Source organism: Lipotes vexillifer, unplaced genomic scaffold (genome assembly GCF_000442215.2).
Source record: "Lipotes vexillifer unplaced genomic scaffold, Lipotes_vexillifer_v1.1 scaffold461, whole genome shotgun sequence".
Taxonomy (NCBI): domain Eukaryota; kingdom Metazoa; phylum Chordata; class Mammalia; order Artiodactyla; family Lipotidae; genus Lipotes; species Lipotes vexillifer.
The window spans coordinates 822,917-847,711 of NW_006799479.1; the positions used below are offsets into that span (position 1 = coordinate 822,917).

The 24,795-nt window shown below is 38.2% G+C and overlaps 1 protein-coding gene across 1 annotated transcript in view; it reads left to right on the plus strand.

Annotated features, from left to right (window-relative positions):
* PTGER3 (prostaglandin E receptor 3) overlaps positions 1 to 24,052 on the plus strand; it is a 218,049-nt gene extending 193,997 nt beyond the window's left edge. The window contains exon 3 of the mRNA XM_007471638.1: positions 23,764 to 24,052. Coding sequence (XP_007471700.1) covers positions 23,764 to 23,784 — 21 coding nt within the window. The 3' untranslated portion in view covers positions 23,785 to 24,052. The remainder of the gene's footprint in view (positions 1 to 23,763) is intronic.
* Positions 24,053 to 24,795: the final 743 nt, after the last annotated feature.

Consider the following 24,795-nt stretch of genomic DNA (forward strand, 5'->3'; position numbering starts at 1 on the left):
CTGCCTCCAGGGTGGACCTGCAACCTGCTCTTCCCTCAACTCCATGTGCTTTGTGTACCCCTAGAGGGGTGGGATAAGGAGGGCGGGAGGGAGACACAAGAGGGAGGGGATATGGGGATACAGGTATGCATATAGCTGATTCACTTTGTTATACAGCAGAAAGTAACACAACATTGTAAAGCAATTATACTCCAATAAAGATGTTTAATAAATAAATAACCCCCCCCAAAAAAACAATCTATAGATAGACAAAGATGAAAGCGTTATATATGTTGTTTTTTTGTTGTTGTTCTTGTAATATCAGGTCTAAAACAAGTGTTACTTAGTAGTGACACCATATTTCTCAAACATAAAAATTTGAAATCTAGATATTTAAAAATAAAAAAATCTTTAAAAATTTTTAAAAGACTGAATCAGAGACCACTTTCATTAGGCTCCCCTCCAAACACACACAATGTTCTGACATATGATGTGCAGTATTTTTAAAACAAATCTCTCCTTATTTCAAAAAATTCAGCCAAGAAATATTTCTTAGGAATGTCAGAGTACACAGACACATATCTGATCAAAATGTCTCTGAAAGACCTGCAGAAAGGGAAATGTAGTTTGTTATATGACTCATGGTGTCTGTAAGACAAAAATAAACCAGAGGTTTAGAAGAAATACAACTATTCCTAGCAGGGGGGGCAAGGGAAGGATGCAATCATCAAAACTCATTATACCTCACCAGGGAATCCACACACGTTCAATCACCTCATCTGATAAATCCAAAAGAAAGAATATGCATGGCAAAATAATTTATGGGAACACTAGCTTACCTTTATTCTTCTTATACTTTCCTACCTTATAGCCAGATCTCTGTGATTGTTGCAGAGTGGAAAACAGAAGACGCTTAAAATAAATGGTTCTTTGTGTCATGTAAAAGTGAGAACTATTAAAGCTGAAGAAACTATGCTACTGGAGGATAAGTGTAGAGAGAGTAACTTTGAGGAACTCAGGAAGAGGGAGCTATGTCTCCCAGACCAAAAAATGGGTCAAAGTCAGGACCCATGCGTTGCTCCAACAGCAAAAGTAGGATTCTAAGGAGGTGGCACATGATGGTGGGAATGTCCTCTTGATGTGCCAGGAGAGTGGCACCCTGGGCACCAGAGTTCCAAACTTTACCAAAGATCCTGCAACTTGAATGTGAGATGGAGCATGAGAGTGGCCTCGTCAGAAGGATCAGATCACAGAGTCTGGAGCAGTGGGAATCTCAATGGTACCCAGTGGATCAACGGCCAATGACTGCCTGTCACATGATGTGATGCTACCTACCACTAACTCTAGGACCTCAGCACAATGCCATGGTGCGATGAGTCCCAATAGTGACTGCAATTGAATTTTCTACCACCCTGACAAAATAGGCTTACAGAACAATTTTAGTTGATTTTATAAAAACAAATAAATGAGATACTTTGTATGTACCTGTGTTCATGGTCTGAATGTCATAACTGCTACACAAACTTTGACATCACGTAGAACTAGGACTGAACAATCCTTAGGCACCTTACTTAATTTCTCCAAGTCTCTATTCTCGCCATCTGCAGAAAGGAGATAAAAGTAGAACTTAATTCATAAGGTACCAAAAGTAGTGAGGATGTAAATTCAGTGCCTGGAACATAGTGTTCAATAATGGTTGTTACTTATATTCAGTTTGAAAAATGAATCTATGAGAAGTGAGACACAAAGCTTTCAGCCATTCACAAACACAACCATTGCAAAGAGAGAAACATCACCAGTTATGCACACTGTTTGCCAGATAAAAATAAATTATTTATAGTTCTTCAAGAGATATACCACTATCCCTTGCAGGAAGGATGTAAGAATATGGCTAAGAAAAACACAAACCATCTCCCACAACATGGGGCCACTCAGATCAACATGTCTAATAAACCTCAAACCCATGGGGAAGAACAATAGAGAAGCAATTCAAAGTACTTAATACAGCGATGGCCTTTAACAAGTCAACTGCCACCCTTATCCTCCTTTTTCCCCTCCCTTCCTTCAACACAACCACATCTGGGCTAAAGATATTTATAATTCTCTGGTGACTAACTGTAACAAACCTTTAACAAGCAGGCTGGTAAACTTGATAAAAGTATCTCAATATGACAGATACACTGCTCAAATGGAACATGGGAGGGGAGAGCATACTTTAATTTTTGGTAAGCTAAAATAGCACCTTAAAAATGGATGACTTCACACAGGCATTTAACAGTAGAGCTAATTTCAGGTCAGGTAAGCCCCCTGCCTATCAGGTAAGCAGGTTTGCATTCGCATTAGATTTCTTTTTTTTTTAATTAATTAATTTATTTATTTATTTTTGGCTGTGTTGGGTCTTTGTTGCGGTGTGCAGGCTTCTCGTTGTCGTGGCTTCTCTTGTTGTGGAGCACGGGCTCTAGGCACGCAGGCTTCAGTGGTTGTGGCATGTGGGCTCAGTAGTTGTGGCTTGCGGGCTCTAGAGATCAGGCTCAGTAGTTGTGACGCATGGGCTTAGTTGCTCCGCGGCATGTGGGATCTTCCCAGGCCAGGGTTCAAACCTGTCTCCCTTGCATTGGCAGGCAGATTGTTAACCACTGAGCCACAAGGGAAGCCCCTCGCATTAGATTTCTCATTAGAAATCTTAGCATGATTTTAGGGTCTCTTCGTTCTTGCTTTCCTCTATCTTGCTCAAATCATTTGGAACTAATCACTGGTCTCAGGTCTGTTGCTCAGTGGCCCATGATGGAAAAAATCATGATTTAACAATTCAGCAAACATTTCTTGAGCCTTTGCTATAAACCTGGTAGCAAGGACACAGAGATGGACCAGAGTCCCTGCTGCAGCCCCATCTCAAAACCATGGCACAGCCTTCACCAACTTCTAACAAGGCCACTTAGTCCTGCCCACCACCTGAGCCACTTCCTGTGGCTCCAGCCACCTCCAAGTATGGCTTGGTATTTTTGCCTTCCTGTGTGGCTACAAGGCAGCTATGACTCAAGGTTTCTGCACTCGTGAGGATTAGCCTTCTCCAGAAAAGAGAAACTCAAGCGTGAGTCCCCACCAGTGATTCTATTTTGTAGAATAAAGCTTTCACTTTAGCTCCCATTTCAGTTCTTATTCTAGAAGTCCTCATGTTTCTCTAGACTGTTCTTAGGAGGAGTCTGCCTAACTGACAGTTCTGTTTCCCTGGGGATGGAAATTATTATCCAGAACACAACCTTGGGTGCTGTGATTCTGTGACCTACAGACAGACTTCCCTATGGACACCCTTTGGGATTTCTGAAGTCCACTTATCCATTACTTTGTGCCCAACTCCAGGGAACTGAACTGCAAAAAGTTAAGCCATCCAAACCCCAAGGATAGATACTTAGGCAGCTAGTATTCATTGAGTAAGGGAATAAAACATTCATTCATTCATTCATTGAGTATTTAATAAGTGTACGTTTGGGTCAGACACTATGTCAGATGCTGGAGCCATGGAGATAGGAGGAAGTAAACCCTATTATCAGGGGGGACATAGTCTCAAAGGGAAAACAAAGAGAAAGCAAACAATTATAAAGATGCAAAGGCCTAGTATATCCATGGTACAAGAACCTTATATGTTTTGCGTAGGAGTTTGACCTTTCTCTTACAGGCCCCAAATGGCAAATGGAATTCATCTTGAGGGCCTGCTGGCTCTTGCCTGTCATGGTATTCAGTAAAGTCTATTACCGACAAGGAAGAGAGGACTGTGACACAAATGCTGCCTATTTGCAATATAAGCATAGACAAGCCACTGAAGAGTTTTGTTAATTTGGAGAATAATGTGTCTAAAAGTTTCTTTCTGGGACTCCCCTGGTGGTCCAGTGGTTGAGACTCCGAGATTCCACTGCAGGGGTCATGGGTTTGATCCCTGGTCGGGGAACTAAGATCCCACATGCAGCCTAAAAATTATAAATAAATATATAAATAAAATTTTAAAAATAAAAAAAAGTTTCTTTCTTGCCACCCCAGTTGGGAAAGCTTCTTTAGGATCTAGCCTGGCCTCATGAGCATATCTTGTGACCATGAAAGTTCCTTTATCTTTCCAGCCATTTTTCATTACTAGCAAACAGCCTATAAGTTCTGAATTGTGATACCTGCCCTTGAGGAGAAAGTATAAACTGGAAGAGAGGAAAAAGAGAACAAATAAATATGAAGAGTATAATAAATGCCAGTAAAGGTACAGTCTTTAAATATAGAGAAGAAAGAACAGCAAAATCTACCTGATGGTAGGAAAACTTTTCATCGAGTAGATTATAAAAGATCCTTACCTGACAAGTGGGAGTCTGAGAGGTGGGGAAGGCTATTTACAGATGAAGAAACAGCCTGAGCTAATAGCATGTGATGTGTGAGTCAACAGTCTATTCAGTGAACAGCAAAACAGTTTGGTACTGCCAGGGTGGTGGAGGACCACGGCCAGTGGCAGACATACAACAACAAGGGCAGTTTGGGCAATAGTGCAGGGCCTTCTATAACGTGCTAAGAAGAGTTGACTGGAATAGAGCTGTTTCTTAGACACACCTGGGGAGGTAAGGAGAATACATTGCAAGTTAGAGAAACTAGGTAGAAACCTAGTGAGGCATTCAGCGCAAAGAAATCGAGGCAGAAATAAGGGCTAATAAGAGAATCGACGCTCTGTCTTCCTGCCTGGGTGAAATACAGAAGTCCAGGTTTGAGTCCTGGTGCCTTCACAAACAGCCCTGATCCTTTGTCTCAGGCTGTGGAAACACCTCCAGCACCTCCAGTCAGATCGAGCTGCCAGTGCCCTCTAGCGGTGGCCCACTTGATGGCCAGATGACAAAAACCATCCAATTCCTCACCCAAGTACCTGCCATGTACTGGCTTCTGTGAGCTGCTGGAGCCACAGATTTTTTTTTTTTAACATCTTTATTGGGGTATAATTGCTTTACAATGGTGTGTTAGTTTCTGCTTTACAACAAAGTGAATGTTATACATATACATATGTTCCCATATCTCTTCCCTCTTGCGTCTCCCTCCCTCCCATCCTCCCTATCCCACCCCTCTAGGTGGTCACAAACCATCTAGCTGATCTCTCCGTGCTATGCAGCTGCTTCCCACTAGCTAGCTACCTTATGTTTGGTAGTGTATATATGTCCATGCTTTAAGACATTGATTTTTCACTCAGGCTCACAGTTTAGGATGTAAGACACAGAGATGAACACATCCGAATAATAGTGTGTGATCAGTGCAAAAAAAGTGTGTAATCAGGAATATGCTTAAGACAGTTTGTATAGAAGAGGGATAATTAACTTTGGGGCATGGGGACTTTGATGGTGGCTTGATGTTTGGCCTGGCAGTAAAAAAGTCCTTCAGGAAAATGTGCCTGGGCTATGAAGGAAGATTAGGACTTCACAAGGCAACTAATAGGAGATGAGCTTTCCAGGAACAGAGATCAACATGGGTTAATTTGGAGAATGGAAGTAACTTCCTATTATAGAAGGATTAAGTGGGAACAGAATCAGGTAGATTTTGTAGTGACCCTTTCTGAGGCAGTCTAAATGGTACCAAGTGTTTCCCAAAGTATTCCATTCAACCGACAGCTATTGTGCGCATCTTCTGTAGACAATGTGATATGGAATTAAATGATGTTCTACCCTCAAGACGCTTTAGTGTTAAGACATGTTCAGACAGAGATGTGAAGGAATACTTTCTATAAAATGCAAGTTATACACAAGTAGCATTTGGCAGCAAAGGGAAAGAAGCATTTACTTTGAAAGGGGCAGTCAGGGAAGCCTTTCTAAAGTAGGAAAGGCTTGAACATTGACTAACAAATGAGTAGGAATTTGCTGTACTGCAGTCGGGGAAGGGTGTGTCTCCATTGTTTCTATGATTTGTGATGCAAAGCTGGCTGAATGTCTTCCTGCCTCTCTGGTCACATTTTACTTTCTTCCTCTGGCTCCTTTTCTTCTTCCCACTCCTGCTGTGATCAGTCCCCCAAGGTTCTATGCTCAGCCCTCAGATCTTTGCTTTATTCCCTCTCAGTGACTTAATTCATACCCATGGCCTCCACTTGCAAACCTCAAACATTTTACTTAGCGGAGACACCATATTACCGAGTACATCACTTTTCACCCAGAAAGTCAACCTGTCCCTAATGAAACCTGCTCCAAACAGAACCCACCACATTTAACCTCTGAAATCCTCCCCTCCCTTGGTTGGTTGTCCCCACCAACCTTTAGTAGCCTGATTTTATAAGTCAAGAACCTTGAAAAGACCCTTATTTTCTCCTTTTCTTTCCCCAACATCCAGTGCCTCTCCAAGTTCTGCAGCATTTGTAAATCCTTTTCTTTCTGTGTCCACTATTACTGCCTTAAATTGGTCCCTCATAATGTCTTGCCTGGTTGATTACAGTGGCCTCCTAATCTGTCTCTCTGCTTCTAGCTCACCCCCTCAGTCCATCCTGCTTCATGTCTGCTAAGGTGGTGTTTCTAATAAGCAAGTCTGACCTTCTGTGCTAAGCCGCCACAACCTTCCTTCTTACAGTGCTCCCTATAACCTGCAGAATCAGGTCTCAGCAAATTAGGGTAGTAGACAACCTGCCCTTCTAACCCTTCTAGCCACATGTGTTGTCGTCTTCTTCCAGGAATTTTCCAGAAATTCCAAACTCATGTAGATCCCCTAAACATCACAACATTTAATACTTTCCTGCCTTAAACTGCTGTCACCTAGAATGCTCTCCCCAGCACTCTTCCCACATGGCAAACTCCAATTCATCCCTCAGAACTCAGTTTCATGTCACTTCCCCCCAGTGAGTCTTCGTTGACCCTCCCTTTCAGATAGATAATCAATTTCTTCTCTGAGCTACTTCTGGACTATTTATGTATATCTATTCTTATGTCATTTTGTGATGATCTGCATACCTGTCTGTGCCCCTTGCTCCAGGGTGGAGCAGCAATATAGCAGAGTAATTAAGAAAATGGAACCCAGTCCCAGCTCTGCCGCTTATCAGAGTGAACTCAGGCAAGTTTTTAAATCTCTCTTTGTCTTAGTTTCCTCATCTACAAAATGGGGATGATAATAGTACCTGGCTTATAAAGTTGTTGTCAGGTTAATGTATATCAAGTGCTTTCAACAGTGTTACATAAAAATTTTCTTTGATTTTTAACTGTGAGCATCTTGACGTTAGGAAATTCACTTCCGTTTTCCCAGGGTCCAGCAGAGTACTGCCTAACACAGAAAGTATTGTATGTGGAACAAATATTTGTTGAAAGGAGGAATGGCAATCTTTGGCTTTTCCCTGTTTCTTCTCCAATATGTCGTAAATCCCGGAGTCCTGCTGGGTTTTCCTTTCCAATATCTCCTGCATTTAGTTTTCTTTCTGTAGTAACTGTCACTACTCCTTCATTTATTCAACAAAACGTTATTAATAATCAACAGTGTACAAGGCACCACTCTAACTGCTGAGGATACTGCTCTGATCAAGACAAATTCCCTTCATTATGGACCTTGCATTCTAACAGATGACACAGACACTAAATAATAGCATATTAGTTATCTGATCATAAATGTGATATATACAATCAGAGGAATTTAACCTAGTCTTAAAGGTAAGGAAGTTTCGCCTAGAGAAGAAATTTCACTGATATGTGAAAGACTGGAAGTAAATAACTAGCATAAGGTGGTACAAGCTGTGGTGGAGAGCATCCAGGCAGAGGGAACAGCATGTGCAAAGCCCAGAGTCAGGAAAAAATTTAGCACATGCAGACTTTGCGATCCCTGTGTCTGAATTATTGCTACAAATGCTACCCAATCTCTTTACAAGATGACCCTCCACACAGCTCTAAGATTTAATTTTCTATCATGTTAATTTCCTGTTCAGAAACCTTCCATGGTTCTCTACTGCTTGCTGAACGACATACTAACTCCTTAGTTGTTTTTCATGATCCAGTGAACATAGGCTCCAGTAATGGTCCAGTTTTATCTCCCACAAATCATCTGCATCTATACGCAACAACAACCATCTTGTACTATTTTATATTCCCCAGACATTCCTTATTTTCTCTTACTTTTCCACATTTACTCAGGTTGCTGTTGTCACCAAAATGCTTTTCTTTATTTCTGTTCACGCTTGCTGTTCTGCAAAACAATATTTACTTGTTCTATGCACGATGTGCTTTGATATTTTCTATTCTAGTCTATTTTACTCTATTTCAGTTTTTAAAACAACCAAGTTGTAACCTACAAAAGTGATTTCACAACCCACTGATGGATCTTGACTCATAATTGAAAATGTTGCCCCAAATAACCTTAAAGATTTTTCCAAGATATATGATTCTTGGCTTTGGTGGATTCTAAGTTTTCTTCAAGTAGTAGAATCCTCTAATTCAGTTACATCTTGATTATTGGGCATCTGTATTCTCTGAAGATAGAATGGTAAAATTCTGCTTGAGCACATGATCAGTGGGGGAGCTAATCATACAGAGTCAAGTCACCCTGAGGATACTTAGCAATGCATCTTTTTGCATTTGTAGGAGTTGTCACACTTTGCTGCTTCAGTTCTGGCAATGTTCTGAACTGAAGTTGCTAATTGTATTGAGCTATTCCAGATCACATATTGGGCAAAGATGAACATGGCAAAGTACTTGTTCTAGCTATAACTGAGGGGAAAAAAACCCTCCACTAGCAAATAATCCATGGCACTCAACTGTAACTCATATTAGGTAATAAGTGTACCTTTGCAGATAGATTTGCTTTATAATTGCCCAAGGGGAATATGTGAATCTTTTGTAGTAACCACTCTACAAAGGATCTGTTTTTCAGAATATCTTTACATCTTGGGTTAAGTTTCAGTGGAATACTTCAGTGTTTCAGTATTTCTTCCATCTTAGATTTTGCAATGTCAACACCTGGATCAACTTACCATCTTGTTAATGTTTTTCAAATCTTTATCTCCAGCCCAGATTACATTCCTATATTTCATTTTTCTGTATCTCCTATGGCCACACCATCTCTCCACTTAAACCAGAGAACACCAGCATCAGGCTTGACTCCCCTTTTTTCAACTCACCTGCCATTAATTCCTCTTGATGTTACATCTTAGATGCTTCTCAAATCTACTTGTCTCCAACCTCCCTGCCTCTACTGATGTTCAAGCCTCCCAAATGGTCCTCTTGCCATCTTTCTTAATGCATTTCACAAAGTGGCCAATCTATCATATATTATTCTCCAGCTGGAAGCCATTCAGTTAACTACTATTCCCTTTAAGAGAGAGTCCAATAGAAAGTACCTAAAATTGCTTGCAAAGCCCTTCTCAATCTGTCCTCTGCTAAACTCTCCTGCCTCATTTTCATTCTCTCCTTTCCTTCATATCTTACCCTCCAATCATTAAAAAATGTTCTTTATGCCTCAAACACTCCATTCCTTGTCTAAAACACTCTCCTTTCTACTGGAGAGCTTTCACTTTTCCTTCAAGCCACATCTTGGATATAGTTCATGGGAATCATTCCTGGAGCCTCCTAAGTCCAGGCTTTGGGCTCCTCCCTTGTCCTCTTTAGTGCCCTGGAGCTCACCACTATGCTGTATTGAAACCATCTCTTCAGTTCAATAGTGTTAGCACAGGAATTATTCAATATCGTATCTATACTACCTAGCATATAATATACGATTAACATTTTTAGAATGAACAAATAATATCTGATTTGCTCTCTGCCAAATGGTAAGGGGACTCCCCTGTGGGAGGGCCCTCAGTACCCAGCTATGCTGATGACCTAGGAGACAGGTCTATCCAACACTGGGATGAAGTATCAGAAAACTATTTTGACTGTAGATTTAAGTTACGATCTCCAAACAGCTTATCAGCAATACAACTTACTTTAAAAAAAATCTCCAACTGTTTTATGTGTCACAATTTAGGAAACTTAGGAAAAGGTAAAAAGGGTATTTTTGGCTGCTTAAAATCCCAATATTTCAGATAATCTCTTCTCTTAGACAATTAAGTTTTATTTCTTACCAGACTCACCCTGGCCAATATCTAGATCCTCAGATGGGTGCAGCTTTCACCAGTTCCATTCACTTATTCTCATTCATCTATTTCTCATTGACTGAACACTTACTAAGTGCCAGATATCAGGAATACTAGGTGAGTAAGATTGTCATTCCCCACCCACAGGCTCAACACCCAATCTATTCAGGATTAGGAGGAAGGAAGAAAACAAACATTTAAACTCATGATATAGAATCCCTCCAAAGTCATGCAAATTTGAACTTAACCAAAGAATTCCAAAAGGGTATAAAAAATGTTAAGGAACAAGAAAGTTTTTGCTTTATATATGAAAAACAAAATAAGCTTTAAGAGCGATAAATAGTCTGAGGAAAGAATGTGCAACAGCAGATACCATAAGAGGAAGATTTTTTGCTTATGGCACTGTAAAGATTGTCATTGCATTAGTTCATATTTAGTCAGTGCTATTTGCATTAGTTACCTTTTTATTGAATTCTATTCATAACTGAGAAGCAAATTGTCTGGCAAAGTCCAGACATTTCTCCAAAGACATACAGGCAAAATACAGCCAAAGTTATGAAAGTCTGTGGTTCTTCACAGGTAGTCAACACATACAGCTTGTGACAATTTTTCAAATGAGCATGTCATTGGTGAGGCTGCTAATGCTGATACCAGCGGAGTAGAAATGTATTCTAAAGGATTTTTGACTCGAGCAAGATTTGAAATGAGCAAGACCTTTTTGAACAGAATGATTTTGGAATATTCATAAGCTAAGAACTCTTCAAAATGCATCTCTGAGGCTCTTGCATAAATATTTAGAGCCTCGTTGAATTCCTTGCTATTCCTTTAACACACTTTGCTCTATGTATGATACCTGATACCTTTGCTGTTCTTTCTGAGTGGAATAGCCTCCAGTCCCAGATGCCTGTCAAACTCAAATATCATCGCTTCTGTGGAGCACCGCAACAGGATCAACAGAAACCTTTCAGGCTGAATTAATTCTTCCCCACTCTGAGTGCCCACAGCGTTTTGCGATTTGCCTTTCAAATTGCACTTATTGCATTATATTATCCTTATTGGTTGATATATCTCTGTTCCCCACAGGACCCAACAGTACCTGATACACATTAAAGCCTCCATATAGACAGGTTTAATGTTTGAATCATCCTATTCTTTTCTCCACCTCTCTGTGTCACTATAGTAGTGCCAAGTTCATGTTCTCCAGTTTCAGCTAAATTCATGATGTATATTATTAAAAAGTTCTGATCTGACAATTAAGATATAAATTATTTTTAATTAGTCACAAATCTATCTTGGAAAAAGCAAGGGGTTATGGTTTTAAGAGATTACGTGGTTTAGGGCAATCAATGTACCTGCCATGGCTTCAGTTTCCTCACCTAGAAAATGAGGACATTACTAAATAATCTCTACATTCCCCATCTTCTCTTAGGCTATGAATCAATGTCCTTTCCTGAATTCATGCAAAATTAATGGTCTAGATTTTTTTTTTAATCTTAACTTGTTTCCTATTCCTCTGCTTTTTCTTAAAAACACATAATCAAATTGAAGTTCTTTATGGTTTACTATGATGTCATTAGAGCTCTGAAAGTCACAGATCCAGGGTTTAATCCCTGACTCTGCCACTTATAAAACTAACTTGATAATCTTGGCAATTTCAGCATGGTTAAGCCTCAGTTTCCCCATGTATGAAATGAGAATAATAGTAATAGTGCTGCTTTCATAGAGTTATGGGTAATCTTCTTCTATATTTCTTAGGATTCCCTGCAGTTGCAGGCTGTGTAGGGATACAAGTCTTAACAACACAAACACGTTCACTCATAAATTAATCACTAGTCTATTTTCTCCCATTACGTAAAGTGTTTTATCTATTTTTTGCTGATTGCCAGATATTGTAAACATCTGATAATATAGTGCAAATATAGTACCAAGTAAGTACAAGTACAACTGCAAATTTGACAACAGACGCAAAGCTTTATGAAATTGCTGAAAATAAAGTCAAATAATTTTAAAACACCCAGGTAAAGCCATGGACAAATAAACTGAAGAAGAAAAAAGTAATAAAAATATAGCAGACTAGGGACCTTAAAGATACTGAATAGAATATGGGAATAAATAGATAAATCCCTGCAATATTTATCACAAAAAGCAACCATATTTATGATCATACTGCAAAAAGTTTTAAAAGGGTGTTATTTTGTATTGTGATACAGCTTTTAAATGCTCAAAATTAATTATTTAACTTCTTTGCTTTTACTAAGAAGTATTTAGGAAGCTATGAGCAAGAGGATGAAAGTCAGCATGAAAACAGGAGTACCTCACCCAGTGGGCATCTTGGGGCAGGCCAGAGACAGTGGGAGGCAGCAAAGACAACCTTCACCTAGTTCTCAGCTCTGCCTCTGGCCAACTCTGGTGGTTACCCTTATCAGCAACGTGAGATAGCAAGGGAGAAAAACACAAAGACTGATGGTCTGTGTATTTTTGACACCTAGTAATTTATTGAAGTATCAACCTAACCACCTCTATTCAAATATGAAAAACAAATAAACTAATTTCAAAACTTCAATAGAACTTTGGTAAACATTAAATTCATTTATTTCTATAGCATTTTGTAATAAATAAAGGTAATTTCATTACCTTTTTGTGTTATTATTACTACAAAGTAGCTGAAACAGATATTATTTTTCTTTTACTGTTGAAAAAGCAAAAATTGGTCAAGTCTGCTCAGATAGTCAAAGATCAGACACAGGCTCCCTGAGTCTAAGACATAGTGATAAGGATGTTTAATGTCTCTTCTTTATCACCAGTAATATTAAATATTTTACATGTTAGTTCTAATTCTCATTAAAATCTTTTCAGTATAGATTTTGTTGCCCCCAGTTTACAGTTAAGAAATTTGAGGTTCAAAGAGATTAAATAAATATCACCAAAGTCACTAGTAAACATTGTCTTCCTAACTCCACAGCCCCTTTCACTATGTCCAACTCCTTTCTTTGCTAAAATTCAGGTTTGAATATATTTACTAATAATAGAAGAACTACACCTGCAGAGAAGAAACTTTAAAGTATAAGTTTTTCTTAGGAAAAAGAGATTATTTTAAACATTTTCATTTTACATCTCAATTGTAATTACTGGTAAATTTAAGAAATCAAGTTTAAAAGTGATGCATTTATTTCACTGTTGTTCTCTTTTTCTACAGACTTTCTGGAGGTAAAACTGAAGAGCAATGAAGTGAGCAAAAACCATGGTGCACCAAAAACAAAACAGAAAAAAGAAAAGAAAAGAAAGAAAATCTGTAATTTATATAAATCGCTAAACTCTCATACCCCATTTTACCAATTGAAATGTGAACTAAAAGAGATTCAGTGAACTTTCTAGGGTCATAGAGTTCAAAGTCGGCTAGGAAAACATACCAACTGTTCTTGCCCCTCTTGTGGGTTTTGATAGCTATCTTCGATCCAAGCATATTGTAGTGAAAATATAAAATTTTGTTTAATAAAGCAATAAAGACAATACATCAGCTGAAATTATCACCAATAAACTCCCGGATTGAATTTGTGTGCTGTGAGCGACCATTTACTTTTACTTATAGCAGGTCTGGTCATTGATTATTTGTGAAGGCTTTTTCATATGGGTGATATAAATTACATAAATGAAACAAAGACTATGAATATGTACATATTTTAGCTTATATTAAAGTTGCAGCAAAACAAACATTTCTTGTTAGCTGAAGACTGAAAATAACCTTTGTGGAAATTTTAGAATTGAATCTATTGGCTTCATAAACAGATCTTGACTTATCTCTTTTTTTCTCTTTAAATTAGAAAATAGAAAAACTAACACCATTAACCTTTTAGCAAGGCAGTAGAAAGTATAGTTACATTTCACACTACATTCTTGGAGGGATTTTTGTAACTTACTAAAACTGCTTCAGAATACAATGGTTAAAAAGGACCTTATAATGTTTCAGTTGCGTTTCAGGACCCAAAATTCTCCCATTAGAAGGTGATTGCATTTCTTCATTAAAACTGTAAAGCTGAAAGGCATCTATCTAGAAGAGTTGCTGAATTGCCATCTAAACTAAATAATAACAACTATAAAACACGTTTTGTGTTCTCTCTTTTATTTTTCACTCTTATATTTAGATTAGCAGATGTGAGAAGCAATTTATAAATGCATACACCAATCTATAAGTGGCCTCAAGAAAGAAAGCATTTCCCAAGGAAAAGAAACCTTTAGGATTATTCCAAATCAAATAAACTCTCAATATATTTTCATATTTTGACAATAAACATCTATTGTGTCAGTAAGTATGCTGTCACAGAGATATGACAGTTCATAAGAAAATGTCCCATATTATCCTTCAACCCCACATGAATCTCAAATCTATTGATTCTATCTCCTTTTCATTGTCCCTCCCCTTTCTCCCCCACCACCGATGCCCCTACTTCCCTCCTCGCCTCACTAAAATTCTCTGGTCAATCCCTACAATCATCTCCTTGCATATACCCTTGACTTCTTTTCCCTGACTGGTTAGCAGAACTGGAGGGGTTGCAGGTTACATAAGTGTATGCATGTGTCAGAAAATCATCAAATTTTACACAATAGTTATGCATTTCTTTGCATGTAATTTACCTTTAAGAAAACTTTAAACAAATATTGAACTCTAGTAAATAGCTTTGCTTTTTGAAATGGTATGGGTTAGCAATTTTAAAACTTGCTTACACAAATGAGTAAATATACTGAAGGTAATGGGAGTAGCATCTTAAGGGGGAGTTATAAATATGGAAAGAAGGAATATTACTATTGGATTGAAAAGGAAAGTATTACTATAAACTCATAATTTTTAATATCTATCTATCTAGCTAGATAAATATAGAAATGATTATATTTATATGGGCATATAGTGTATATGTGCACATACATATGTACATATACTAGATGTGTTCACTGAGATTGTCTAAAAGTTATGACATAGCATTAGCAATGAGCACACCTAATACCCAGAGCTTGATTTCTATTTACCATTTTGCATTAAAAAGAACTTAGACTTCTTAAAGAAGAAATGGTTCCAGGGCTGTATCAGAGGGCAAAATATAACTGTAAAGGATGTTATTGGGAAAAGTGACAAAATTTGAATATGGACTGTGGAGTTGATAACAGTGCTTATCAATATCAATTTTCCTGATTTTATTAATTGTACTGTGGTTATATAAGAGAATGCCCTTGTTTTTAGAAAATATTCACTGAAATATTTAGTGGTAAACAGTCATAAATCTCTCCAATTTACTGTCAAATAGTTTAGAAAAATAGTATCTATTTAAAGGGAGAGATAGAGAGAGAAACAGAAAGAAAGAGAGGGGGTAATGAGAGAGAGAGAGAATGATAAAAGTCAGTGGACGAAAATATAAACAACCAGTTAATGTGAGTAGAGGTATTCCTTTTACTTTTCTCATTGCTGTCAGTTTGAAATTATATCAAAGTAAAAGGTTACATAAAAGAATATCCTCATTGGCTTCTTGTGTCAGTCAGTATAAGACCCAACGTTCTTACAAAGTCTCCACATCATCATGTGTACTCTCATTACCTCTCTGATAGCATCTTCTCCATCTCTCCCTTTTTCAATGCTTTGTCCTCAGATGTCCTTGTTACATGCAGAGAATCCTCGTCTCCTTGGAATCTGTGCAGGATCTCACCTCCTCAGTTGTACCATCCTGTTTTCCATTACACCCTCCCCCTCCACTCCCACACGCTTGATCCCCTTCACTCTGGTTTACTTTTTCTTTTCCGTGGCATGTGTTACTTTCTAACATCTGTATGACTTACATGTCTTCTTTCTGTCTTGTCTCCACTCTCTAGAATGTAGTTCCACAGGACATGAGTTTGGCTGCTGCCTTTCCTGACCTATCTTAAGCACCTGGGATAGTACCAAAGACACTCTATAACTATTTGTTGAATGGAAGAATGACTGTTATTAGACTGTCAGATTACCATCAGGAAATACTTACTCTTTTGGATATGAACCTTTAAGAATATTTTTTTCTTTATGGTTCTTAGCTCACTGTAGTTAAATGTCTATTAGGTATTAATATTTATTAATATTTATTATTATTAAATATTATTAATTATTAAAGCAGCATCGTTTCTGAGTACCTGTTTTTAAAGCATATAAGTAACAATTGGAATAATTTGAGGAGTTTAGAGATATTGCTTAAGGAGGTCAGCTGGGTCTCAGAAGAAGGCAGTAAGTTGCTCTGGGCCCCTCTTTCCATTCTCTGCTCCTCAGCTCTGAAGGTCTGGAAATGAGGCACTGACACACCAAACTCATGAGACACTGGTGAGAAGGCCGTATAATGAGAAAGAGTTGCCACAGGTATCAGAAAGTTGAATTTTCTGCTCAGCTATTCTCTCTCTATAAGGAGCTGATATGGAGTCCAACAGATAAGTGCAGTTACCTGTTTTTGTGGAATCAGAACAAAAGGAAGGAGTTAGTCAAATTATGGTAGCCCACTGCTTATATTTTTCTGTCTAAAGATGGAATGTCTAAGGATAAAGGATTGGAAAATCCACTTCCCTGCTCAGGGCATTTTCTTACTTCGTGGTGTTGAAATGAAAAGTATTACACTTGGCTTTGGAGAACTTCCCATTTTCAGGTTTCACATTAATAATCAGTTCACATATTTCTTTCTTTAATTATGTTAGTACATACCTGAGCCACATTTAAGCCTTATTGCTATTGGTTTCCAAAGGAAATCATGTTGTTCTTTGAAAGATGACTTCCCAGATGGCTGACCTTAGCCACTATGTGCTGAATTTATTACGTTAGCTGGTAGAGTTGGGCTGAGGCGGTTCTTCCACTGTAACTCATACACATATTTACTATAATTCAATGGTTTTAAAAGTTTAATAGAAGTTGCTTAATGCTTAAGTAAAAAAGTCTGAACAAAGTTAAACTTTATAAAGTTCTAAAATCTAGTTGTCTGGTTATAGACCATGATGAAGTAGATGCATTTCCTTCTGCTAAGCACAGGTGAAAGTCCTGGACATTATATATAAAACAAACATAAGAAGACTGTGAAAGGTAGTGAGAAGAGGGAAGACCAGCTACGGACCTTGGAACCCGAGAAAGACCATGGTGGCAAGCTCCTTTACATTTTTTTTTTTTTGACTTCATATATCCTCACTGAGTGCTAGAAGCTATAACCTAGAAAAGCCAGTAGGAATTGACAAAAAAAAAAAGAGCTCTCATAAAAGCCCTTTTTCTCCAGCAAAGAACAAAGAAAGGGACAGCTTGACAAGCCAAAAAAACTTTAGACAATAACTACTCTACTACAGAAATACACCATAGAACAAAATGAAGCTCTAGCTCCATCACTGTCAGCCTAGACTTCTACCCTTGTCAGGCTGTAATAAGTCACTGCCAGTATGGTGTCAGAGAAGCCAAGTGGGGAGATGGAACTTTCATCCTCACGCAGCAGTAACAAGCTTCTCCCCACAGTGTCACGGGAAGCCATTGAGGGATTCCCATCTGGCAGCAATGAGGTGGTATGATAGGAGGCTGATTGGGGAACTTTCACTACCAGCCAGTACTAAAACATTTCCCCTCTTGCAGTGTCAGTAGAGGTCAAAACCATGTGAAGGTCATGTGGGAAGCAGTGGCACCCCTTCCACACCCAACCAGGGAAATGTCATAGAGGCCTAGTGGGGATCCTGAAATCCTACCTCCATTCAGCAGTAATGAGGTAGCCCTTGGTCTCAAAAGAGACCAAGTGGGGAACCTGGATCTTTATCCCCACCTGGCAGTATCTGCCTCTGCCACTGACATAGTGTTATGGAGGGCAGCTAAAACAGAAGATCTAGATAAGATCTAGAGTCTCACAACATAACACCCAAAATGTCCAGGATAGAATTTAAAAAAATCACACATTATACTAAGAACCAGAAAATTTTCAACTTGAATGAGAAAAGACATTCAACAAATGTCAACACTAATATGACCCAGATGTTAAAATTATGTGACAAGGATTTTAAAGGAGCCATTATAAAAATGTCTCAATGAGAAACTATAAATACACTTGAAACAAATGAAAAAAATGGAATATATCAGCTAAGAAATGGAAAATATAAAGCAGGGCCAAGTTGAAATTTTAAAGCTGAAAAATAAAATAGTTGAAAATAAAAAGCTCAGTGGATGTTTCAAAAGCAGAATGGAGAGGACAGAGAAAAAAGAATCAGTGAACTTGAAGATAGAATATTAGAAATTACCTAATCTGGACAACAGAGAGAAAATAGATTGAAAAACAAAAAGGAATAGAATCTCAGGGATCTGTAGTACTGTAGCAAAACGTTTGAGTCATAGGAGTCCCAAAAAGAGAAGAAAGAGAGTGGGGTTGAAAAGTGCTCAAAGAAATTTCTCAAATTTGGTATAAAACCAACATGGAAAAAAAAACAAAAACAAAAACAAAAAGCAACAGATTCAAGAAACTGAATAAACACCAAAGAAGAAAAAACCAAAGAAATCCATGCCAAAGTACATCAAAATAAAACTTTAGAAAACTAAAAACAAAGAAAACAATTTGAAAGCAACAAGAGAGAAATGACACAACCTATCAGGGGAAAGACCAGTTTGGATGATAATGGATTTCTCATCATGGAGGCCAGAAAGAAATGCCACATTTTTCAAGTACTGAAAGAAAAGAACCATCAACCCCAAATCCTGTATCTTGCCTCCACAAGTAAATTCTGTATCTTATTCTTCAGGAATGTCGAGGAAAACGACATTTTCAAATGAATGAAAACTGACAATTTGTCAACAGCAGAATATAGACAAAAATAATGGCTAAAGGAAGTCTTTGAATAAGAAAGGAAGTTATTGGGACTTCCCTGGTGGCAGAGTGGTTAAGAATCCGCCTGCCAATGCAGGGGACATGGGTTAGAGCCCTGGTCCAGGAAGATCCCACATGCTGTGGAGCAACTAAGCCTGCGCACCACAACTACTGAGCCTGAGCTCTAGAGCCCGTGTGCCACAACTACTGAAGCACATGCACCTATAGTCCATGATCCGCAACAAGAGAAGCCACCTCAGTGAGAAGCCTGCTCACTGCAACAAAGAATAGCCCCTCCTGGGCTTTCCTGGTGGCGCAGTGGTTGGGAGTCCACCTGCCGATGCAGGGGACACGTGTTTGTGCCCTGGTCCGGGAAGATCCCACATGCTGCGGAGCGGCTGGGCCCGTGAGCCATGGCCGCTGAGCCTGCGCGCCCTGAGCCTGTGCTCTGCAACGGGAGAGGCCACACCAGTGAAAGGCCCGCGTACCACACACACACAAAGAAAGAGTAGCCCCTCCTCACTGCAACTAGAGAAAGCCTGCCCGTAGCAATGAAGACCCAGCACAGCCAATAAATAAATAAATAAATGAATAAAAATTTTTAAAAAGAAAGGAAATTATTAAAGAAGAAATTGTAAAACATAAGAAGGAAGAAAGAACAGCTATGGGTGAATACAAAAGAGTTTCCTTCTCTTAAATGTCCTAAATTTTGTTTAAACATTTGAAGCAAAAAGTACAATATTCTCTGATGTGAATCTCGCTGTATGTAGAGGAACTAATTAAGAAAGAAAATTAAAAGACTTAAAGGGAGGCAAGTCTTCTATATTTGATTTCAATATCAGTAAATTTTGTGGTGATGGAAGGACTCTGTATTTTGATTGCAGTGGTGGTTACAGGAATATACACATATAATAAAATAACAGAACTCTATACAACATTGTACTAATATAAATTTCCTGGTTTTGTTGTACTGTAGTTAACGAAAGATGTAAGGACTGGGAGAAAGTGGATGAAGTGAATTTACCATTATTGCAACTTTTATAAATTTCTAATTATTTCAAAATAAACAATAAATAATAAGCTTCAACATGTCTTTAATAGGCCATATTCAGAAACTTCTGTGAGAAAACATAAAAAACACACAGTAGAGTGGGTGTGAAATATAGAGCAGATTTCCTTAGTAACTGGTAGGGTTTTTTGTTTGTTTGTTTTTTATTTTATTTTTTTTATTTTCTTATTTTTTGCGGTACGCGGGCCTCTCACTGCTGTGGCCTCTCTCGTTGCGGAGCACAGGCTCCGGACGCGCAGGCTCAGCGGCCATGGCTCACGGGCCCAGCCGCTCCGCGGCATGTGGGATCCTCCCGGACCAGGGCACGAACCCATGTCCCCTGCATCGGCAGGCGGACTCTCAACCACTGCGCCACCAGGGAAGCCCTGTTTTTTATTTTTTGATAGCTATTTATGACCTGTTTGATTTGGGGAATGCGATTCTGTTTTGATGTTAATGTTATTATCAGTTTCTGCTCTTTTATGTCTTCAATAATAAAACTGTGTAAAAGCTCATGAGTCATCTTGGCTGGGTCATGACTATAACTGACACCTTTTTAGCATTTCCTAAAGAAAAAATCATGCATTATCTTCAGCCATCAGGGCATAGCAGCAGATACCTTGGAATTCTGCAAGCACTTTTTTCTCTTTCAGCAAAGTGAAAAAGAACTAGCTTAGGAGTCTTAGGATCTATTACTGGCACAACTAGATAGTGGCATCTAATTGTGACAGCCAAATATATCCAGGCCTTATTCCCCGTCTGTGTCTCATTTTCTTATCCACAGTGAAAATCTATCCTGCATTTCTGACCTATTACATATATTTTCAGAGTTTCTACAAAGCACAGATCACTCCTTTGGATCTGACCCCATCTTCCCCATGTAGCCCTGTTTGAACTATGTGGTCTTCTCTACTGGTCACAATAGATTAATCTAGTATAGGAATCGCTTTCTTATACTAATTTGAAATTGGGACCCATAGACTCAAATTGGGTAAACTTAAGGTACAATATTGACAATTTTCTATATCTATTGCTTTTTTCCAGTTATGAAATATTCCAAACATACAAAAACACCCAATTACTCCTTGCCCTGAATGAATAAGTATTAATACTTTGCTATATTTATTTCAAATTTTTTTCTAAAAAAAGTACTAAAAATTTGATATAGAGACAAAATTAAAGAGTCTAGTACAAGAATTACCAATCATAAGGTAAAACAATTACCAAAATTTTGTCACATTCACAGAATCTGTTTTTTATTTATTTTTTTAATTGTGGCAAAAACACACAACATAACATTTACCATCTTAACCATTCTTTTTTTTTTTTTAATAAATCTATTTATTTATTTTTGGCTGCATTGGGGCTTCATTGCTGCACACAGGCTTTCTGTAGTTGCGGTGAGTGGGGGCTGCTCTTCGTTGTGGTGCGTGTGCTTCTCTCGTTGCAAAGCATGGGCTCTAGGTGTGCAGGCTTCAGTAGGTGTGGAGAGTGGGCTTCAGTAGTTGTGGCACACGGGCTTAGTTGCTCTGCAGCATGTGGGATCTTCCCGGACCAGGGCTCGAACCCGTGTCCCCTGCACTGGCAGGCGAATTCTTAACCACTGTGCCACCAGGGAAGTCCCATCTTAACCATTCTTGAGTGTACAATTTAGTAGTGTTAACTACTGTTATGCAACAAATCTCTAGAAGTTTTTCATCCTGCAAAACTGAAACTCTATGCCCTTTGAACAACTTCTCATTTCTTGCTTCCCCCAATCCCTGGAAACCACAATTCAACTTTCTGTTTCTATGAATTTGTCTATTATAGATACCATATGTAGGTGGAACCATACAGTATTTGTCTTTTTATGACTGGCTTATTTCATTTAGCATAATGTCCTGAAGTTTCATCCATGTTGTAGCATGTGACAGGATTCCCTTCCTGAATAACAGTACAATGTATGTATTTACCACATTTTCTTTATATATTCATTGGCTGATGGACATCTGGGTTACTTCCATTTCTTAGTTGTTATGAGTACTGCTTCAATGAACATGGGTGTGCAAATATCTCTTTGAAATTGTGTTTTCAATTCTTTTGAATACATATGCAGAAGTGGGACTGTTGGATCATATGGTAATTATATTTTTATTTTTTGGGGGAACTTCTATACTGTTTTCCATAGTGGCTGCACCATTTTACGCTCCCATTAACAGCGTACAAGGCTTCTAATATCTCCACATTCTCACCAACCCTTGTTATTTTCTGTATTTTTTGTGATAGTGGCCATCTTAATGGATGTGAGGTAATATTTTATTGAAGTTTTGATTTCCATTTTTCTAATAATTAGTTATGCTGAAGCATTTTTTCATGTACCTGTGAGCCATATGTATGTCTTTTTTTTTGAGAAATGTCCTTTCAAGTCTTTTGCCCATTTTTAAATTTTGTTGTTGTTGTTGTCATTGAGCTGTTAGAGTCCTTTATACATTCTGGATATAACTCCTTATCAGATATATGATTTGCAATTATTTTCTCCTATCTGAAGGTTGCCTTTCACTCTGTTGGCTATTTCTTTCATGCACAGAAGTTTTTAAATTTGATATAGTTTCATTTGTCTAATTTTGCTCCTGTGCTCTTGGTGTCATACCAGAAAATCATTGCCAAATCCAGTGTCATGGAACTTTTGCCCTATGTTTTTTTCTAGTAGTTTTACAGTTTCACGTCTTACTTTTAGGACTTTAATCCATTTCGAGTTAATTTTTGGTAAATAATGTAAGGTAAGGGTCCAAATTAATTCTTTTGCATGTGGATATTCAGTTTTCTCAACACCATTTGCTGAAAAAACTGTTCTTTCTCCCATTGTGTGGTCTTGCCACTTTTGTTGAAGATCATTTGACCATATACACAAGGGTTTCTTTCTGGGTTCTCTATTCTATTCCATTAGCTTAATATGCCTGTTTTTATGCCAGTACCACACTGTTTTGATTGCCGTGGCTTTGTATAACTGACTTATTTTTTAAAACTCCTTTTCCTTTTTCCTTCTTGATGCATTTTACAGCAAATATCACACAGCAAAATTTTACCCCTACATGATTCAGTATGGTTCTCTAAAATTTATGGACATTTTCTAACAAAATCAGAATATTATTCTCACTCATAATAAAATTGGCAATATTTCTTTGGTATCACCTCATACCTAGCCCAAAGTCAAATGTACAAATTGTCTCCAAAATGTGTTTATTGGTTTGTTTGAATCAAGATTTAAACAAGGACCCACTTTAATTTGATTATGTCTCTAAGTTGCTTTTCATTCAGAGAAGTTTCCCCCCTTCCCACTTTTCCCTCCAGACGCTGACTTGTAGAAATTGGATTAGTTGTCTTATAGAATGTCTCACATTCTGGATTTCTCTGTTTACTTCCTTGTTCTGTCATTTAACTTATAAATGGAAGTTAACTGGTGACTTAATTTTATGGTCATTTAATTATAAATTGAAATTAGCTCAGAACTTTGATTTTTTTATGCTTCCATGTAACTGTTTAAATTCATTTGCAAATTGCAAACCCTGGGGCTTTTCCATTTCACTAGTCATTCTCAGATCTGCTTCCAGGTTTCTACCCAGAATATGCAATGTTCTCTTTCCTCAGAAGTGGATATTTATTGACAATTATTTTGAACCCTGGGTTTGTGGGGTACCTAGGTTGTCCCCATTCATTTCTCACTATTCCTGCCACCCAACTTTGCTCATGTTCTTGTCCTACGGCTGTAGGTGACTTATCATGTGTATTCATAGTCTGAAGTTTATGGAAATGTCTTGCCTTCTAGTTTTATTTTGATGCCTTCAATGGGTTTCTCATTTCCCAACCTAATTGATTTATTTATTTTTCAGGAGGAATTTTTGGGAGATTAAAAACCAACCTTGCTGTCAAGCTCACATCATTGGAAATTCTTCAACTTTCTTTTTGTTAAAGAAAGAAAATATTACAAAAACACTTCACCTCCCAACCCATTCCATTCACTTTCTCTCCTATACCCTTTCCAAGGGTAACCCCTAACCAGAAGTTAGTATGTCCTGTTTCCATGCATGTTTTTGTACTTTTACTACATGTATATGCATCCATTAAATTTGTATACTATTGTTCTGTGAGTTTACAATATCTACATATATGTTTTCATATTATATGTATGATTTGCTACTTGGTTTTCTTTACTCAAAGTTGTATTTACTTGAGATTTATCCATTTTGAAATATGAAGCTCTAAATTGTTAACTTTTTTTTTTTTTGTGGTACGCAGCCCTCTCACTGTTGTGGCCTCTCCCATTGCGAAGCACAGGCTCCGGACGCGCAGGCTCAGCGGCCATGGCTCACGGGCCCAGCCGCTCCGCGGCATGTGGGATCCTCCCAGACCAGGGCACGAACCCGTGTCCCCTGCATCGGCAGGCGGACTCTCAACCACTGCGCCACCAGGGAAGCCCTAAATTGTTAATTTTAACTGCTGTGGAGTATTCTATACTTTGAAGAAAATATAATTTGTCTGTCAGTCCTCTGCCAAGGGAAAATTATTTCATTTCACTGTAAGAAAAAGAAAAAATCGCCTGTATACATGTTTACTTGTGCACATCTGCATGAGTTCCTGTAAGATAAATATGTAGGAGTAGAAGTGCTAGGTCAAAGGGCATGTGCATCTTCTATGCCCCCACATACGAGACCTTCCCTTGTGTAACCATACCAATGTTTGTGATGTTTCAACTTTTCACATCCTTGTAGGTGTGAAATCGTATCTAATTGTTAATTTATTTTATATTTTCCTGATTGAAATGTGAGGTTGAGAATCTTTCCAAGTCTTATTGATACTGGTTTCCTTCCATGGTGTCTGGAAATAAAATTGACAATTTCTCCTGAGTTATGTGCCAGTTTCTT